Source organism: Staurois parvus, unplaced genomic scaffold (assembly GCF_062004578.1).
Source record: "Staurois parvus isolate SC_StPar_1 unplaced genomic scaffold, SC_StPar_1.0 ptg000415l, whole genome shotgun sequence".
NCBI lineage: Eukaryota > Metazoa > Chordata > Amphibia > Anura > Ranidae > Staurois > Staurois parvus.
In genome coordinates, this window is record NW_028318211.1 from 5,581,022 (window position 1) to 5,599,457 (window position 18,436).

Sequence of the window (18,436 nt, forward strand, 5' to 3'; positions counted from 1 at the left end):
CTTCAGGAGGGCACGTGGTTAATATGTGTTCAGTTTTAAAGGGATGAGGTGACAGCCCTATCAGTACAGCAAAACTGAATACATCCCATTGCTTTTCTCTTCTGTGCAGCTGAACGAAACTATCCGATCACACCACAACCCGGATATGGAAGAAGAGCAGAATATGCCAGTACTCCCCGCCCCCTTCCCTGACTGCTATTTTTTTTTTACGCTGCCCCGCCCCTTTTCCCAACTATTTTCTTCCCCTTTCACGGCACAGGTACTTCGCTCAACCTCGCCCCGCTCTATTGCCTGACTGGCGCCTCCTCTTCACGGAAGTTTTGTGGGTTACTAGGACGACGGGGGAGCTCTCTGGGAAAGTGCCGAAGCCGCAGATCCGTGTATAGCCGACTCGAGAAAGTTCTGGCACAGAAGGGGGCGTGTCTGTGCTTCGCTGTCTATATATATATCCGTGTAGCAGGTGTGTGTTTAGTGACACAGCGGCGCTTAGCGGAGGACGAGGGTTGTGGGGCAGTCTGTACTTAGTACTGGATGACCAGAGGTCTGTTGTCAGGGATAATTCCGGCGATCTGATACAGGAGGGGCTCTGTACCCAGGAGAGCAAGGTAACTGCAGGGGGCATAGGTCACATAGGAGTGCATGCTAGACGTTTGCTGGGTTCCTAGAGCTGTATGCTTCTACTGTATCTATAGATATACTGCACTCCTCTTGGTGGTGGTGCTAACACTAGGCTGCTATCAGCAACATTAACACAGTTATATGACGAGCTGATTACACTTTGTACACAAGAACCTTGTGTCAGGATTGCTTAGGGCTCATTCACATGGGGTGGTAAAAGCGGACAGTTGAGCTATTATACAGGATCAGGGGTGTCCCTAGGCAGGTGTGGGGGGTGTGTGCTGCACCAGGTGACACCTATCGCACGGGGTGACACCGGACCCGCTCCACAAAAGATACTTTTTTTTTTTTTTTTCTTTTAAAGCAAGCTTTCGATCCCTGCAGGATGGATTGCATCTGCCAATTGGGGAGGATAATGGATGGGACTCCGATCCATTATGCTCAATCCGCAGATCCAATCCATCCTGCGTGGATCGTCGGAGGGGGTGTCACCAAGTGTTACTGCACTGGGTGACACCCAGGGGCGGACTGACCATTCGAACACTTGGGCACTGCCTGAGGGCCTGGGCTCAGTAGGGGGCCCCATGAGATGCCCCTGGTATGTTTCATGGGCTTTTTCATAGGCTTTTTTGGGTGTTGGTGAGGACACAGGGGCCCCATGATCCCCTATTGCCTGGGGGCCCCATGAGTTGTCAGTCCGCCCCTGGTGACACCAACCCTAGGGACGCCCCTGTACAGGATTTATATAGCGCCCAACAGTTTGCTCAGCACTTTACAATATAACGGGAGACAATACAGCAACAATACAGTTCAATACAAGAGGGTAAGAGGGCCCTACTCCTTGGAGCTTACAATCTAAGAGGAAGGGGCTGGTGGTACAAAAGGTGATAACTATGGGGGATGGACTGATGGGAGAAATAGAAGATTTGGTTATTACCTGAAGGCAGGATAGGCTTCCCTGAAGAGAGAGGTTTTCAGAGATCGCCTAAAAGTGAGCTGAGTAGACAATAGTTGGATAGATTGGGGTAGAGAGTTCCAGAAGACGGGAGAGGCTCTGGAGAAGTCCTGGAGATGAGACATTGGAGGAGGAGACGAGGGAATAGTTTTACCCCCACTCCATTCACCTACAGAAGGGCTTGTAGCTTCCCAGGGCTATACACACATGGTTTCATGAAAAATGAAACCATGTCACTTACAGCAGAAAGGATCACCACCAAATGTGACTCGTCTAGGTGTATGGGGCTACAATGCACGCGGTAGTGGCACAGTGGTTCCGCCCTTGTAGAGTTAAAACTGGAAGCAAGAAGATGATCTTTCACCTCCACCCTCCCAGTCAAAGGGTGGATTGTTTTTCAGGTGTGATAAGAAATGTCACTTGTCAGTATGAGCCCTAAGTGCTGTAGAAATTCAGAGGACATTTCCTGGACACACAGACGAACAGTACTCCCTGATCATAGAAATCCTCATGTCTCTAGAATTTTGTCTTTTGGGGGTTTTTTGGATTGAGCTTCAGCACTAAGTATATGACACATATGCATTTGTGCCATTAAAGTGATTGTAAATGCTCATTTTTGGTTTATAATAATCACAAACGTCATGATTACCAGTCCCAATCCTCCTCTTATTGTGTCTCCTGTTGGTGTTCCTGGCTACCTGCCCCTCTGAGTCACTTGTTATGGGGGCACTCATGCAGGCTCTCTCCCTCCTCACTGGTTGTGGTTGACAACAGCAGGAGGAGCCAGTGACTTGCATTTTTGTCTCTGAGCCAATCAGGAGGGAGAGAGCAACTGCTCTCATGCACATGGCTGGATAAACATCAGGCTCAGGTTAGTATAAGGGGGAGCTGGGGGGGGGGGGGGGACTGAATTCAGAAGGTTTTTTTTTTTGTTTTTACCTTATTATATAAAATGCATTAAAGTAGTTCTAAACCTCAGACATGAATTTTGAACAAAGCATATCCCTCTATAGTGTTTACCTGTAGCAGTTAAGAGCACTCCTCTAGCAGCATGAGTCACTTCTAACAAGTTTTCCTGACACCAAGAGAACAATGGTGACAGGGGACAGAGCTTCAGCAGAGTGACAGCCTCAGCTCTGTTCCTGTGAGCTTCATGGAGGGGGTATGTTTTTTCCCTCCAGTCAGCTCTACTTTGAGCTCTGCAGTGTATAATTTCAGCTCTCTGCCCCCTTTTTTCTGAACTCTCAGACAAGCTATACAAATTAAGCACTTTGGATGTGGAAAGAGAAGACCACTTAGAACTGTGTGTGCATTATGTCAGGGTTTGTAAGTTTGGCAACTTGTGCAGTGATACCAGTAGTATAGATAATGTGCTTGATCAATGACTGTGCATCTAATTTTAGAAAGATGCCTTGGCTCATCTAACGGCACCCATAGATGTGAAATGATCATCAAGCTCTTGCCAGTTGTTTAATTTTAGATCCGTGCTTTGTATAAAGACATGCCAAAGTCCATTTAAAAGTAGCCATCGATTTGAAGTGATCATCTCCCTTCTCAGTCGGTTTGGTTAGATTGCGTGTTCTATGGTTTTTGGTTGCCAGCAGACTACTGTAGATGTCTCCAGCTTCTTGTGAGATGAAAAGGTGACTGTCCTGTTGGATATTTCTATTTGATTCTTGTTTCTCCCAAGATGAGCAAAAGGTCTGTAGCTGCCTTTCCTTTTTTTCCCCTTGCTTTGAAGTAGCAGTAAACCACCACAAAAATAACAAAAAAATAGGTCCCGTGTAAGTTTAAGTCCTAATGTACTAATATGCACCGCATACTAGCGCATTATGACTTACCTGCACATGGAGCCCTCCAGCACAGCTTTGTCACGGCTCACCCGGTCTTCCTTTCGGGTTCGCTGGCCCTGGCTGTATGAATGGCTGAGGCCACGATAACGCATGCGTGCAGGAGCCCCAGCCACATGACAGCGTGGGAATGCCATCCTTTTCAGATCCGACGGTGATGTCACTGCCTGCATCCCATGTGAATATCTACGAAACCGTGCAAGTGCAGGAGATATTCGCTGTGCATACAGGTAAGCTTTAATTTAGGCCTACCTGTTGGTGCAAGTTAAAAAGTAGACTTAACTTCCACTTTAATACCTGGTAATACTTGCCTGTGCTGTGCAACAATATTGCTCAGAACATTCCCGATCTCCTTTTTAGCTCTCAGCTGCTCCAGGTGCCTTCTCAGCTGGCTAGGTGCTCAAGAGGTATGCATGCATGCTCTTGAGCTGGGCTATGTGCATCCATATACATACACAGTGCTGGTAAACCACACACCCCCACTCCCTCCTGAATGAGTTTAACTGACAGTGGAAGTAGCCTGTGGCTCCCTCTGCTCTCTGTGTCTTCTGTAAGACTAGGGAGCGAGCCTAGCAGTGCTGCAGCCGAAACAATGCTGGAGTGGTGACAGGTAGGTAAGTGTTTAGGGATGGGAGTGGGTAGGACAAGTAGTGGGATGTTTTTACATTCATTTTTATTTTACCCTAATGTATTCTCTGTATTAGACTTTAAAACCACTTTAAGTCTGCACTGAAAGATAAATTTCAATGGCTATGCAAATGGTCAGAATTTTCCACCATATACTAATTTATATGTATTAATTTCAACAGTCAGAATGGTCAAGGAGACTGGATACTATGATACCCTTGGTGTTAAAGCAAATGCCACCCCTGATGAGATCAAAAAGGCATACAGAAAATTAGCTTTGAAATACCATCCTGACAAGAATCCAAGCGAAGGTGAAAAGGTAAGATAAATTAACTGACCATTTAAGTCTTTCTGCCCTGCTTCTTAATATTTCTAGCTGAGGGCACAAGTATCCTTTTTAATAAATGCTGTTTAAAGTGGAATGCAGCCAAAACACTTATGTAGTACTTAAAGCGGAGCTTCAGCCAAAAGGGGAAGTTCCGCTTTAAGGACTGCTCCCTATTAAGGATTGGCACCTTTGGGGGGCGAGGGAGAGCGGGTACCCGACTTAGACAGGTACCTGCTCCGACTTCCGGTCCGATCGCCTAGGCGATTGGAAGCAGAAGGTGTCCTCCCTCCCTCCCTGTAGTCTTTTGGGACACGTAACAGGTCCCAGAAGACTACAGGACCATTCATGAAGCGAATGCGCGCATTCGCAGTGGGTACCCGGCTGTGAAGCTGCAAACTATCACAGCTGGGTGCCCTCACCAAAGATGCTGGCCTCCTGGAACACAGGACGGCCGGTGAAACGAGCTGCGGGGGACACACCACGGGACCGAGGGACAAGTGGCTGTTTTTTCTGTTTCAATATTTTTATTAGGAAAGTTTTGTTTTAGGAACATAACAAGCTCAATATACACCCACGCAGGGGCCGAGCATAACAATAACACAGAACAGATACATCCTTCTGACTTGTATTAGCCAAATAACAAAATGTCCAATGACCGCAAGGAAGGACGGCAAAAGGCCGAACCAAATATTACTAGCAGTAGTCCAACATAATACCGTAAAGAGAAGAGGAAAGAAAAAAGGTTAGAGGAGAGAAAAAAAAAGAATCAGAAAAAAAAAAGTAAAGGGAGACTAGGAGAATCACGGATCCAGGGCTAGCACAGGCAGCAACTACAAGAGGCCATAACTAGTAGGGGGCAGGGATGGCAAGGAATATCTTATCCAAGGTTCCCAAACCTTAAGGAATCTTGGATGAGAATCATGAAGAATGCTAGACATTTGTTCATTGATCAACATATCATTCATCCGGGTCTTCACCCCTTGGAAGACAACCAAAGGGGTTCTCCAAGCTTGCGCTATGGCACGTTTGGACGAAATAAATAGATAGGATGCCAATTTTTGCTGAGATCTAGACAGACCCAAAATTGGGCAGTGCAGAAGGGCCACCTTTGCATCCCTACGGACCGTAATGTCAAATAGTGTTTGTAGCAGACCAAAAACCCTAGACCAAAAGCCTATCAATCGCGGGCACGACCCCCAAATGTGTAAGACTTCCCCGCGAAGACCACAGTTCTGGAAACATCTATCTCTGCCAGTCGGATTAAAGTGAGCAATCCGAGCCGGGACCCAGTGTCACAGATCGCACGATCGCCACCCTCAATATGCGACGATCGCACGACCGCGACGTCAGACCCCAGATCTTCTCACCAAACTCGTGACCGAAAGACTGGCAGATCTAAAACCACGATGTGACATGCGTAACAATGCCACGCCCAGCTGCACCCTGCACAACGATTTTTCCAGCTAATGGACAACCGATCGATGTGCCGTCAGCCTGAGCGATTGTTACTGGGTCGGGTTAATTGCGCAACTAACCCTTTCACACTGCCACCACCTCCTTTTTATCAGAGAAAGCGGAAACTTGGGGTATCAGTTAATACACTATAATTATTGAAATAATTGTCTGTAAAAAAACTGTCCACAGGCCAGTTATACAGAGATTAAAACAAACAGTAGCGTCTCTTCAGAGGCAGGGATTTGTGAATTGCGATAAGAGCTATAGGAACAGTTCAAATCTTTCAGAAGAAAGATTTATTACTAAAAGGGTCAAACAGGTGCAATAAAAATATTTACATAGAAGATGTAACGAAGATATGGATGGATGGATATATTACACACCATAGCATAGTAAAGCGATAATAGGAAGGAAGTTAAGGGGTTAAGTTACTTCTTGCCAGTACGCCTTGGTGTGTAAGCAGATCCAAGTTGCAGAGCGAAAGGGTCTCCCCAGGTGGTATTGATGTTAAAATGGGAGATGTCTTTAACTTAACTTCTGAGGCCTGCTAGCCTGTTTTTAAAATGTCCCAGTAGGGGGGGTGGCTCTGAGTAACTGACCAATACTGTTTAGGGAGGGATCGTCAGGTGGAACCCTAAATTAGAACCAACATCTTTCATAATTCATATTCTGGTCTATAACTTCTCAGCTGCACGAGTGATGGTCCCCTCGTGGGTATATTATTACACAGACAAGTCTGAGGATTATTTAGATATGAATTATGAAATTATATGCTGCATGGTTCACGAGATCTAGGTTTCTGCTTCCCTGAGCGTGCGAAACGAGTGCAGTGACCTACTAAACTATTCTCCTGCTCACTGCCCATCCGATGATATGTCTGGCTTTTATGTATGTCTCTCATATTCCAAGATATGAGACATAGGATAAAAATTGATTTGGGGAATGTTCATTTAATTCTGTCACCTACGCTGCTAGGTTTTATGAGGTTAAAACCTCTTTCAATTCCTGGGAAAGCGGCCTTATCTCTGTTACGAGGTGAGAGATTCCACACGTTCTTGGGCAGAGGGGCTGTGTCTCTTGGGGGGGCTTTCTAGCTCTGGGCCCCCTGCTGCTCTAGCCTGCCAGTGACCCACAACCAGATGTCGCTGTGGCTGGACAGAGGAAAGGGGGGAGGATGCAGGAAAATATATTTCAGGATGGTTAGTCCCTTCGCCAAGATGGAGGTTGAAACCAAAATGGTTGAACCGCGTCCATCTCTGATGCGCGCTTTTGCGACATTGAGTACCACCGCAGAAGAACTTTATAGGCTGCCTCGAGTGACTGTATTGAATGAACATTTTTGCCACCATCCCCCAGGCCCTACGCCAATCCTCCACTGCAATCGAGCCACCCAGATCTCGCTCCCATTGAGACGTAAGACAGGGGTGGTGAGGAGGACCTACTATTAAGGGAGGCATAAATTACAGAAATGAGACCAGGGGACCCTGGGGAGTGCTGACAATCGTGTTCAAAGGATGTTTTACGGTAAGGGTATGTAGAAGTAGGACGGAGGGATAGGACCCAGTGGCACAATTGCAAATACTGATATTATTCCCGTGGCGGGACCCCCCTCTTGGTTCTCGAAGAGACTCCCATGTAGGAAACGCACGAGCCCTCAGAAAATCATGTAGAATAACAAAGCCATGGTAGGTCCACCAAGAGAAATGTTCTAGGCTTGGCAGAAATAAAGGATTATGCGTGATCGGCAAAAGAAGTAGAAATGATGAAATCAAATTGCCCGAAAATTTTACAGAATCCCAGGTTCGTAAACTGAAGCATGATGGGGCTCAAATCCGGAGGGCGTAACTTAGGCGGGAGCCAAAGCAATACAGTTGGGGAAAGCGGAGCACAGTTTGGTCATTTCAAGAGTACCCATAACAGTATATCTGTCGTGGTATGAAGCATAGACAACTGGGAAATCTGAGCCGCCAAGTAATACCTAGAAACGTGTGGAACTCCTAAACCTCCCTGTAATCTGAGTATATAGAGTGGATCCAGGCACTCTGGGACCTTTGAGCCCAGAAGTGGCTGTTTTTTAAAAGTCAGCAGCTACAATTTTTTTAGCTGCTGACTTTTATTTTTTCACAGCGTGAATGGAACTCCGCTTTAAATGGTGTAGGTAAGGATTAGATTTTTATTTCTGTTTTGAGTTCCTGCTAGGGGTTTTCTCTTTGCTTTCTGTACCAGACACCACAGGAAGTAAGAAGAAATCTCCTATAAGCGGAAATCCCATCTTGGACAGTAGTCACAAGTTCTGATTAGCCTAAGGAAGGGTTTGATATTTTTATTTTGGTCTTTTATACATTTTGGAAATGTTTCCCACATGTCCTGTTCCACTAAGATTGGCGGGCAGGAAAATAAATCAACAGGGAACTGTTTATAACTCTAAAGTTCCTTTTACATTTGTGCATCATGTTGATGATTGCATGTTCACATAGTTTTATGGCGCATATTAACTTGCATTATTCTATCTCATTTATCATATCCCAAACATTTGTTTGAATAGGCTGCCAGCTTTACACTTGACACCTTTTTTGTAGCTTAGCATGCTCTGACCAAAAGTAAAAAAGCCTTTTTGTTTTTAAATGAAAAAATTACAGCATGGCAGTGTTGGTGATTTTAGAAGTAAATACAGTTTTTACATTTCTCTTGTATACTTTTTTAATATAAAGTTGTGTGTTAAACAAAATTAATGTAGACTTTTTCTTCCTAGTTTAAACTAATTTCTCAAGCCTATGAGGTGCTGTCTGACTCCAAGAAGCGAGGCCTCTATGACAAGGGTGGAGAACAAGCTATTAAAGAAGGCGGGATGGGTGGAGGAAAATTCTCCTCTCCCATGGACATCTTTGACATGTTCTTTGGTGGAGGTGGGCGCATGAACAGAGAGAGAAGAGGTAAATGAAAACAAGTTTGTTAGCCCGCGTTCACACTGATGCTGTGTGGAATTTGCATCCGTTTCTGTGCAACAGCTGCTCTCCATCACACCCTGTTCATACGAACCGCAGTGGATGTGTATTTTAACCAGTTGCCTACTGGGCTCTTATACCCCTTCCTGCCCAGGCCAATTTTCAGCTGTCAGCACTGTCACACTTTGTGTGAAAACTGCACGGTCATGCAACACTGTACCCATATGAAATTTTTATAATTTTGTTTTTTTTCACACAAATAGAGCTTTCTTTTGGTGGTATTTTAATAGCATCTGGGTGTTTTATTTTTTGCGCTATAGACAAAAAAGAGCAACAAATTTGAAAAAAAGGTCTTCTTTGTTTCTATTAACATTTTGTAAACAGGTAATTTTTCTCTTTCACTGATGTACATTGATGAGGTGGCACGGATGGGGTGGCACTGATAGGCAGCACTGGTGGGTGGCACTGCTAGGCACTGATCATCAGGGCTCTGATCATCAGTGCTGCTCTGTTTTCTGACAATTGCCGGTTATCGGCAGTACTTTCCTCGCGCTGTGACAGCGTGAAGAAAGTGCAGCCGACAGCCGGCAACTGCATTTACCCGGTGATCTGCTGTGTCATTGGACACAGCTGATCATGTGGTAAAAGACCGCTGTGATTGGCCTTTTACCACATTAGGAGATCAGCTATGTCCGTTGGACACAGCGATCATGGAGTTCGCAGGGTGCACGCCACTGGGGGTGAGTGGGAGGGCATGTTCTGGGAGCATGTCATGACGCCCTCCCAGAACTGGACAACCGCGCTGTAGCCATCATTCGGCTATAACCCGGCTGTCAAGTGGTTAAGTTAGCCACACCCCTAAATCAGTTTGCAAAACATGGTGCAACGTGCAGAATTGGATCGTATGGTTGTGACCATCCATGCGATTTGATTCTGGTGCAGACAAAAAAAGTCCTGCACTTTTTTGATGTGGTGCGATTTGAGCCATACAAAATATATGGCTCAAGTTACACCGTACTGAAATTGCATGTGATTTGCACAGGAATGTAGTGCGCTTCCTGTGCGAATCACATGCAGTGTGCTGCACTGCATCAGTGTGAACCCGGGCTGAATGTCATTCACCAGCTCCTAGATTTTGCAAGTCATTGAGCAGCTCCTTGTCAATTTGGTACATTATCTTGGCATAACATAACACACTTTAAAGCTCAGCCCACCCTAAACTTATATTCAAGGATGTCCTAGTTGCTAGAGTTAAATTACTTAGCAGTTCCTTGTATCTCTAAGGCATTTAAATGATATGTGAGGATAATAAGTGGTTTTAAGTTGCTTTATCTTCATGCATTCTATGCATGAAGGTAAAACAATTTCTGTATCCAGCTCCCCTCCAGAGCTCCCCCTTATACTGATCTGAGCCCTATCACAATCCAGCACTGTGTATGAGAAGAGGTGCTCTCCTGGCTCTGTCCCTCCTCACAGGGCTGATCTATAGCAGCGGGAGCCATTGGCTGTCAATCAAACTCTGTGATGAGGGAGTTGGAGTGAAGGGGAATGCCCCAGTGTCTGTGTCTATGGATGCAGGCAGTGGGGCTTGAGAGCTAGCCTGTACAAGTGCACCCATAGAAAACAGCTTCCTGGGGGACACTGGATGAAGAGGAGGAGCCAGGAGCTCAGGTGGGGGACCCAAGAAGAGGCGGATCAAGGCAAGTATAACATGTTTCTTATTTTTGTATAAATATTATTTATTTTAACTTTTTTCCTTTTAGAAACATTATAATTCACCTCCCCCGTTTGGATGGGTTGAACTTTTTACTATAGTCCATAACTTTGTTATACCCCACATTTTAGCCCACCAGTATAACTATTAGAAATTACAACACTGTCTCTTTAGGTAAAAATGTGGTGCACCAGTTGTCTGTAACTTTGGAAGAGATCTATAATGGATCAAGTCGGAAGCTGGCACTACACAAGAATGTAATTTGTAACAAATGTGAAGGTAAGGCGCATACTGTACATTTACTTGATGTGTTGTTAGACCACTGCACCTTTTTGTTGCTTAATGTATTAATTGCATGATCTTTCTAGGGCTTATCTTTTTATTTGTAACCCTAACATCTATTGTACATATGTCACTAACAAAGACGTTCTTGTCTAAAGCTGGCCATAGATGGGTCGAATCTCGGGCAGTTCAGCAGTATCCAGATTCGAACCATCTACAAGTAGGCTGATTGTACCAAATCAATTGTTGTATGACTTTGGCACAACCAAGTCAGATTTTTCACATGATTGACAGCGGCTGTAGCCACTAGCAATAATCACTGTTCTCCCAATGGGGATGACATATTGTAACCAGGCTTTTTTGTGGCATTGGCGCAGTAAAGGCTTCTTTCTGGCAACTCAGCCATACAGCTCATTTTTGTTCGTATATCGTCGTATTGTGCTCCTTGAAACAACCATGCCATCTTTTTCCAGAGCAGCCTGTATTTCTCCTGAAGTTGCCCGTGGGTTTTTTCCTTTGTATTCCGAACAATTCTTCTGGCACTTGTGGCTGCCATCCTTCTTGGTCTACCTGGGCTTGGCATCAAGAGATCCCAAATTTTCCACTTCTTAATAAATGATTGAATAGTGCTGACTTTCAAGGTTTTGGATATCTTTTTATATACTTTTCCATCTTTATAGTTTCATTATCTTATTAAACAGGTCTTTTGACAGTTCTTTTTTGCTCCCTATGGCTCAGTATCTAGCCTGAGACCTAACAATCTCGTTGACTATTTATACAGACACTAACTGTAATTTAAAAATCCAGATATGGGAAATGTAACCTTTTTAATTGCAATTTTAACCCTTGTGTCACCTTGCGCGTCTGTACCAAGGCCAAACATTCCAGGGTATGTAAACTTTTTGGGCCATTTGGCCGATTTTCTGTTATCAATATGATTTTAAAAAGGAGCAAAACTAGGATAATAAATGGCTTCATATGATCACTATCCTTAAAGCGGAGTTCCACTCGCACTGTAAAAAAAAAAAAAAAAAAAAGTCAGCAGCTACAAAAACTGTAGCTTCTGATTTTTAAAAAACAGCCACTCCCCTGTCCCATGATCTTGCAGCGTCCTCCCCGCAGCCCGTTTCACCAGCCGTCTAGTGTTCCAGGTGCCGACATCTTCAGTGTGGGCACCCGGGTGTAACAGCTTGAGGCTTCACAGCTGGGTGCCCACTGCACATGCGCGAGTAGCGCTGCGCTTCCTGAATGACCCCATAGTCTTCTGGGACCTGTCACGTGCCCCAAAATACTATGGGGAGGGAGGGTAGAAGGACAACTTCCAACTGCCTAGGCAATCACAGCAGAAGTGGGAGCGGGTACCTGTCAAATTTGGGTACCCGCTCCCGCCCTCCACCCAAAGGTGTCAATCCTTAATGGGGAGCAGGGGACCAGTCTTTGAAGTGGAACTTCCCCTTTTGGGTGGAGCTCAGCTTTAAATAAGAGCCCCTTTTTTGGCATGATCAATCAGATTTTCAGTATCCATGCCAGGGTATGCAAACTTTTGAGCACAACTGTACATTACAAGAGTAAAGTTGTCTTTTACTGTTCTTTCAACACGTCTACGCTACTAGTTAACCTACTCTGATTTGTTCTTTTGTAGGACGTGGAGGAAAGAAAGGAGCAGTGGAGAAATGTACCACATGCAAGGGCCGTGGTATCCGGGTTCATGTAGAGCAGCTTGCTCCAGGCATGGTCCAACAGATTCAGACTATGTGCTCTGAGTGCCGAGGTGAAGGTCAACGCATTAATCCTAAAGACCGATGCAAACCGTGTAATGGCAACAAGGTGGTACGAGAGAAAAAAATCCTTGAAGTGCACATCAAGAAAGGTAGGTTTAAACTATTTTGCTTACTCCATTAACAAATCATATTTTTTGCTTTATCTTTTGGCATTTCGTTATCCATTTTTAAGATTTTATTTTTTCTAGGCATGAAAGATGGGCAGAAAATTGTATTCCATGGGGAAGGGGACCAAGAACCAGGTTCAGAGCCAGGTGATGTAGTTATTGTGTTGGATCAGAGAAAGCACAAGGTATTTCAAAGGCAAGAGGACAATGTGATTATGAAAATGGAGATTCGGTTAGTTGAAGCGTTGTGTGGGTTTAAGAAAACAATCGAGACCATGGATGGCCGAACTCTTCTAATCACATCATATCCTGGTGAGTATACACTTGTAATTAGTATCTCTTTAAAATGGTTAGCATCTTATGAAAACTAGATTGTATATCTTTTGACTGAACGGGCTGACCTGTCTGTTCATGCCACAGAATTTTAAAATGGGTCTTGTAAAGTGTCATCATCTGATAAATCCAGTGAACATATTGTGTACAGTATGTCCAGAATGTATGTTACAGGAGAATAGTTAGTAGTTATCCTTAAAGTGTCTAGACACTGATTAAAATTTACTTTTGAAGCTCCCCCACCTCCTTTAGAGCGTGTTCTTGTGTTATTTTTTTTTTTTTTTTACCTTTAGTCTTCTAGCAGTGAATTTTCGCAGTGGGTCTGTCAGCACTGCAATAGGTAAATGTTAATTTCTGTCTAAGGGACAGGAAAGGCTTTTACTTACTGGATCCTCTGCTTCCTTGGCAGATGACATTCCCTCATGCTCCAGCAGTGATCTGTTCCTCCGCATTCCTACGTCCAATGCAGAGCTATTGGCCCTGCATCAGTCTTGGTGACAGAGGACAGAGGACTGCCAGAGCATAGGGGAGAAGAGGCTACAAGGATCAGTCTAGCGGTGCAGAGGAGCCTCTTGGAGTGGAGGATCAGGTAAGCTTTTCCAAGTCTCCTAGACATGAATGAGCATTTAACCCTTGCAGTGAGGGCACAGCCCCATTTTTAGAGGGCATTTTTACTTTTTCTGTTCAACTTTAAAGGAGTAAAAATGGGAATGTGCATGTTCTGCAGAGATGTGGTTTATATTATGTATGTATGAGATGTACATTTGAAGCATTAATATGGTTGTAATGGTAGAGGATTTTTACCTTAATGAATTCTCTGCATTAAGGTTAAAAACCTTCTGCATACAGTTCCCCCAGGCCCCCAAATACTTACCTGAGCCCAGTCTCATTCCAGCTTTGTGCCTCCAGTGGCTCTCTGCTCTCTATTCCCTCATTGGACAGGCAGGCAGCAGTGGGAGCTAATGGCTCCTGCTGCTTTCAATCAGTCTGAGGAGAGAGTGGGGGCGGGACTGAGCCACGCCATGTGTCAACACACACAATTCAGCTTGTAACCTGAGCTTGTATGAGAGCCCCCATAGCAATCTGCTTGCTATGGGGGTACTTGGCAGGGGATGGAGCTGGGAATGCTGGAGGGGGATTCCAGAAGAGGAGGATCGGTGTTGATCTGTGAAAATACTGTGTATACAGAATGAGACGATTACTGCCTGTATTTACAGTTGACCAAAATTATAGAGCACAAGGTTTTCAAACATTGTACCCATGTTGGGACTGTTCATATTAAAAGTATGAGCAAAGCTTTTTTTGGCCATGCTTCAATTCTTGGTTACAGGAGTGCACTTTTTTTCTGCAGTCCTGTGACCCAGATCCAGTCAGCAGGCTAAACCCGCTGTCAGCTGACATCAGCGCAGTCAAGGCACTGCAGGGATCCCAACAATAGTGTTGGGATTCACCAAGATGCTTGACCAGCAGCTGGCTCAGCCTCTCAGAGCTCTGTTGAGAGCCTGAGCACTGGAGGAACAGAGCAAGGACTGACCGTCACTGCTGTCCTCTCAATGATGACTGAGAACTGAGTGATCAGCTTTCATGTAATCACTCGGTTCTCGTTCTTGGAGTCAGCGGGGGGCAGCTTCAGCATTGGACTGATGCTGCCGCCACATAATTGAGTTTAGCGTTTTGTTTTTTTTTAAATCCCAAACTTCTCATTTTAAGCCAGTCAAATTCAATTTTAGTTTAAGTGCTGTATGTATACTTACAGCATTACCAACAAAACACAACAAGGTGAATAGGAAAAATCAGTGATGACCCCAAATGTTCATTTCAGGTGAAGTCATAAAGCATGGGCACATGAAATCTATACAGAATGAAGGCATGCCTTTACAGAGAGATCCGTTTGAGAAAGGACTACTTATTATTAATTTCCTGGTAAGTTACTCTTTAAGATTTTTCACATGCTAGCTGTGTATATTGTAATGAATATGTAAAGACTCCAGTGACCTGACTGGTATATTCCCCCTTTAATGTTATGGGATCACTTACATCAGATGGAAATCTTAGACTTGGTACACAGTGGTGTTAATATTGGGAGCGGGGTGCAAAATCATTAACCCATACAGGGCAATCTTTGAATGTCAGGCGTGAAAGTGTATGGAGCAACACTTTGAATGTTCAGGGTAATACCACCCCACATTTAGCTCCATTATGCACAAAAGAATATGTGCAAAGTGCAAAAGTGTATGTGAGCAGAAAGATGCCATAATAGTAGCAGCTCATCAGTGCGGTAAAATATAAAGCCCTATGATGTAGTCATTTAGAAAAAGCACACTGAAGAATTTCATCATCAAAATAAAAATTTGTATCTTTGCATATTTGTGATGAGACTCCTAAACAAGAGCAACCAGTGCTTCAGTTCCCCTTCATATTGAGGTTGTTATCACTGTGAACAACATGTTGTGGCTTTTCAGACTGCTCCTGTAGTTCCACTTGCTGGTAAAAAAAAAATATACTGTTGCTAGACTGAAGTAAAATTATTTTACATGGAAGTAATTATTGAAATGTTGTAGTGGTTTTAATGAATGAAACACAATTCCTTACAGAAAAGGAAATGTTGGTACAACACCCGTGCCATCAAAAAAATAAGCTAGTGTATGTTTGCTTTTTCTTTTTACAGCAGGGAGATAAACATTTAGATGGCTGAGAAATAGTTTCCCTTCTTCGTAGGAGTAGGAGAAAATACTCAGGTCCGATTTGTGTCCGTAATAGACTTTTTTATGTTGTGTGGTTTTTTTTTTTTGTTTTTTTTTTTTGGTTAGGTGGTGTTTCCTGACAATGACTGGATTCCCACAGAGAAGCTACATCTACTGGAAGCGTTGCTTCCATCCAGAGAAGAAGTTATGGTCACTGATGACATGGATATTGTAGAACTTGTGGAGTTAGACCCAAGAGAGAAAAGCAGACATTACAGAGGAGAGGCCTATCAAGACGATGAAAGGCAGAGAGGCGGGGTACAATGCCAAACATCATGAGTTACTTCAGTATTTGGCTGAATAAAGGACTGTATTACAAATCGTGTTCATATCTCAGCTATTTCCATCTTAGCTGAAAGTACCTCTTAGCAGTTGATCTTGAAACTGTTACACAGACCGACCTTAAATTAAAATATTGAACTTTAATGTAACCCTGTAACAGCAGCACTATGTTCCCTAACCCAATGCTATCTTCCTCAACATGTCGGTGATGAGATCTTCTGGGATATAGAGGTTAGTCCATATCGGACTTCATTCAGAGCCTGTGCACAAGTAACCAACTTTGCTGTGAACCAGTATTGCAGCATTATTTCTCAAAATAGTTACCATACTCAAAACTGGTTATGTGGAAAATGTCTGCTTTGAAGTACCCTATAAAATGTAAAATATGCAAAACTGCAACTTTGGATTCTCCTACTTGAAACAATTGCTATTTTTGCACATAAATGTTTTAAGTTGTTCAGGTATTTTTGTTTGTGTTTTTTTTTTTTTTCTTAATAAAAATTTCAGATTTCATGTTTCTGTTTTTTTTTTGTTAATTTTTTGCATAGAATTTTTTTTTTTCCATTCCCCATTTCCTGATCTTATTACATAAATATCCAGTTATGTTTTCCAGTCTGCACATGTTCCTTGTGAATTGCAGGAAAAATAAAGAAGGGCCAATTTCTCATACTTTGGGCTCAAATCAATGCAGTTTGCCTCACCACACCAAAAAAATTTATATGGCAAATGCATTCCTGCAATGCACTTATACAACGCATGTGCACAACTTTTTCTTGTCCGTTGAACACAGGAAGTCTTTTTAAAGGATAAGATGAAAGAACTACAAGTCCCATCTGCCACAGTGGCAGATGGCTTGTAGTTCTCAGTGAACTGAGAGGGCACTGATTAATGCCCTTTATAGTTCATTCACAAGCCCTGCAGCTTTCAAATTGACAGCCTGTAAAGAGGTAATGGTTGAAAGCTGTAGGACTTGTCTTCAGGAGCTTGACTTTGCATCTGCGATGCACTGATCACAGGTGCAACGCTTTGCAGGCTCCTGAAGGGAAAATAATAAATGCACATTTCACCCACCAGAAGTGGTCTGTTCCCATTATGGATCCAACTGGGTCCTACACGAACAAGACTAACTTGGGTTGATTTTACTAAAACTGGAGAGGGCAAAATCTGGTGCACCTGTGCATAGAAAAACCTTACAGGTGTTTTTTGTTTTGTGGTTTTTTGGTTTGTTTTTTGAAGAGCTTGCTGGCAGGTTCTCCCTTTCTCAATTCTGCCTGTGAATTTACTTTTGTCAAACCATGTCTGACTGCTCAAAATCCCTGAGCCCTCAACCTTGGGTGTGCCCAAATGCACAGTCTGTGTTTTGGGGTCATGCACCCACATGGCTGTCAAGTTAGGACCAGTGAGGAACTGATCTCTGTTGCCAAGGAACATCCCGAGAGATTCAGGGGAACTTGGGCCTGTTGGAAGCATTTTAAAACAACCCCTACCTACCACCTACTAATGCAGCAATGATTGACTAGACCTATTCTGACACTGGGGAATGTTCTCATTTCTGAGATGCCTCTCGATCTATGCCTAGATATACCTTTGTCCTTCACCAAGGCTTGCTCCTTTGGAACTTGTATCTGCGTATTACCCAGTTGACTGTCTTGATTCGCACCATGGCTTCAACTATAAGCTGATATTTCTATTGTGATGCGTTTCACATGTTGAAAGCCACCTACCCACAAGAATACACTCCTTTTTTTCCATTTTACCATACAATAAGCCCTCCCCCCCCCCCCCCTTTTTTTTAATATATATATATATATATACATATATACACACACGTTATCACCAAGTTACTCTACTTACTAACTAACCCTCTTTCTACCTGATCTTTACCTCTCGCCTGTGTTCTACAATTATCTTTGTGCCACAACCAATACAGAATGCTGTACCTCAAACAGACATATTACACTCCATGACACTTACACTTCTAATTCTTGGACACGTGAAATGGATCTAAGGCTTCCATAGATGCTGTTCATATTTGGTATCACACACTTCACATTTCCCTGACAGAAAATCCTGCTCAACGGTCAAAAGACAATATATCTCCTAACTAATTTCTTATTTGTGGTACATTTCCTGGATTGTAATATTATGTGGACAATGTTTTACAACGTTATGTTTTATATTGCCTGTTATGCTTTGACCCGTCTGCGACACGGGAGGCGACATACAGTAATATGTCCGATTTTGGATTCACATCTGTATATGTATTGTTCTGCCTGCTTTCTTCTAATGAAAAATCTTTTTTGGAAAAAGTTAGGACCAGTGGCTTTGTCCATGCAGTCCCAATAGGCCTGAGTGGGACTGCCTGCATGTGGATGCATGGAGCTCTTGTGCAGGCAATGACTGCTCTTTGCATGG

The 18,436-nt window shown here is 43.6% G+C and overlaps 1 protein-coding gene across 2 annotated transcripts; it reads left to right on the forward strand.

Moving 5' to 3' along the window:
* The first annotated feature begins 225 nt into the window (after nt 1-225).
* LOC149454913 (dnaJ homolog subfamily A member 1-like) lies at nt 226-16,534 on the forward strand. 2 transcript variants are annotated; one of them, XM_089687068.1, is made up of 8 exons: nt 226-460; nt 4,233-4,369; nt 8,586-8,766; nt 10,667-10,771; nt 12,417-12,644; nt 12,744-12,974; nt 14,818-14,918; nt 15,806-16,534. In XM_089687068.1, exons 2-8 carry the CDS (start codon nt 4,238-4,240, stop codon nt 16,016-16,018), a joined length of 1,191 nt encoding a protein of 396 aa, XP_089543194.1. In that variant the 5' UTR covers nt 226-460; nt 4,233-4,237; the 3' UTR covers nt 16,019-16,534. The 2 variants fall into 2 exon arrangements, with proteins under 2 accessions (XP_089543194.1, XP_089543193.1); XM_089687067.1 differs by lacking the exon at nt 226-460 and adding an exon at nt 478-605.
* The last annotated feature ends 1,902 nt before the right edge of the window (nt 16,535-18,436 follow it).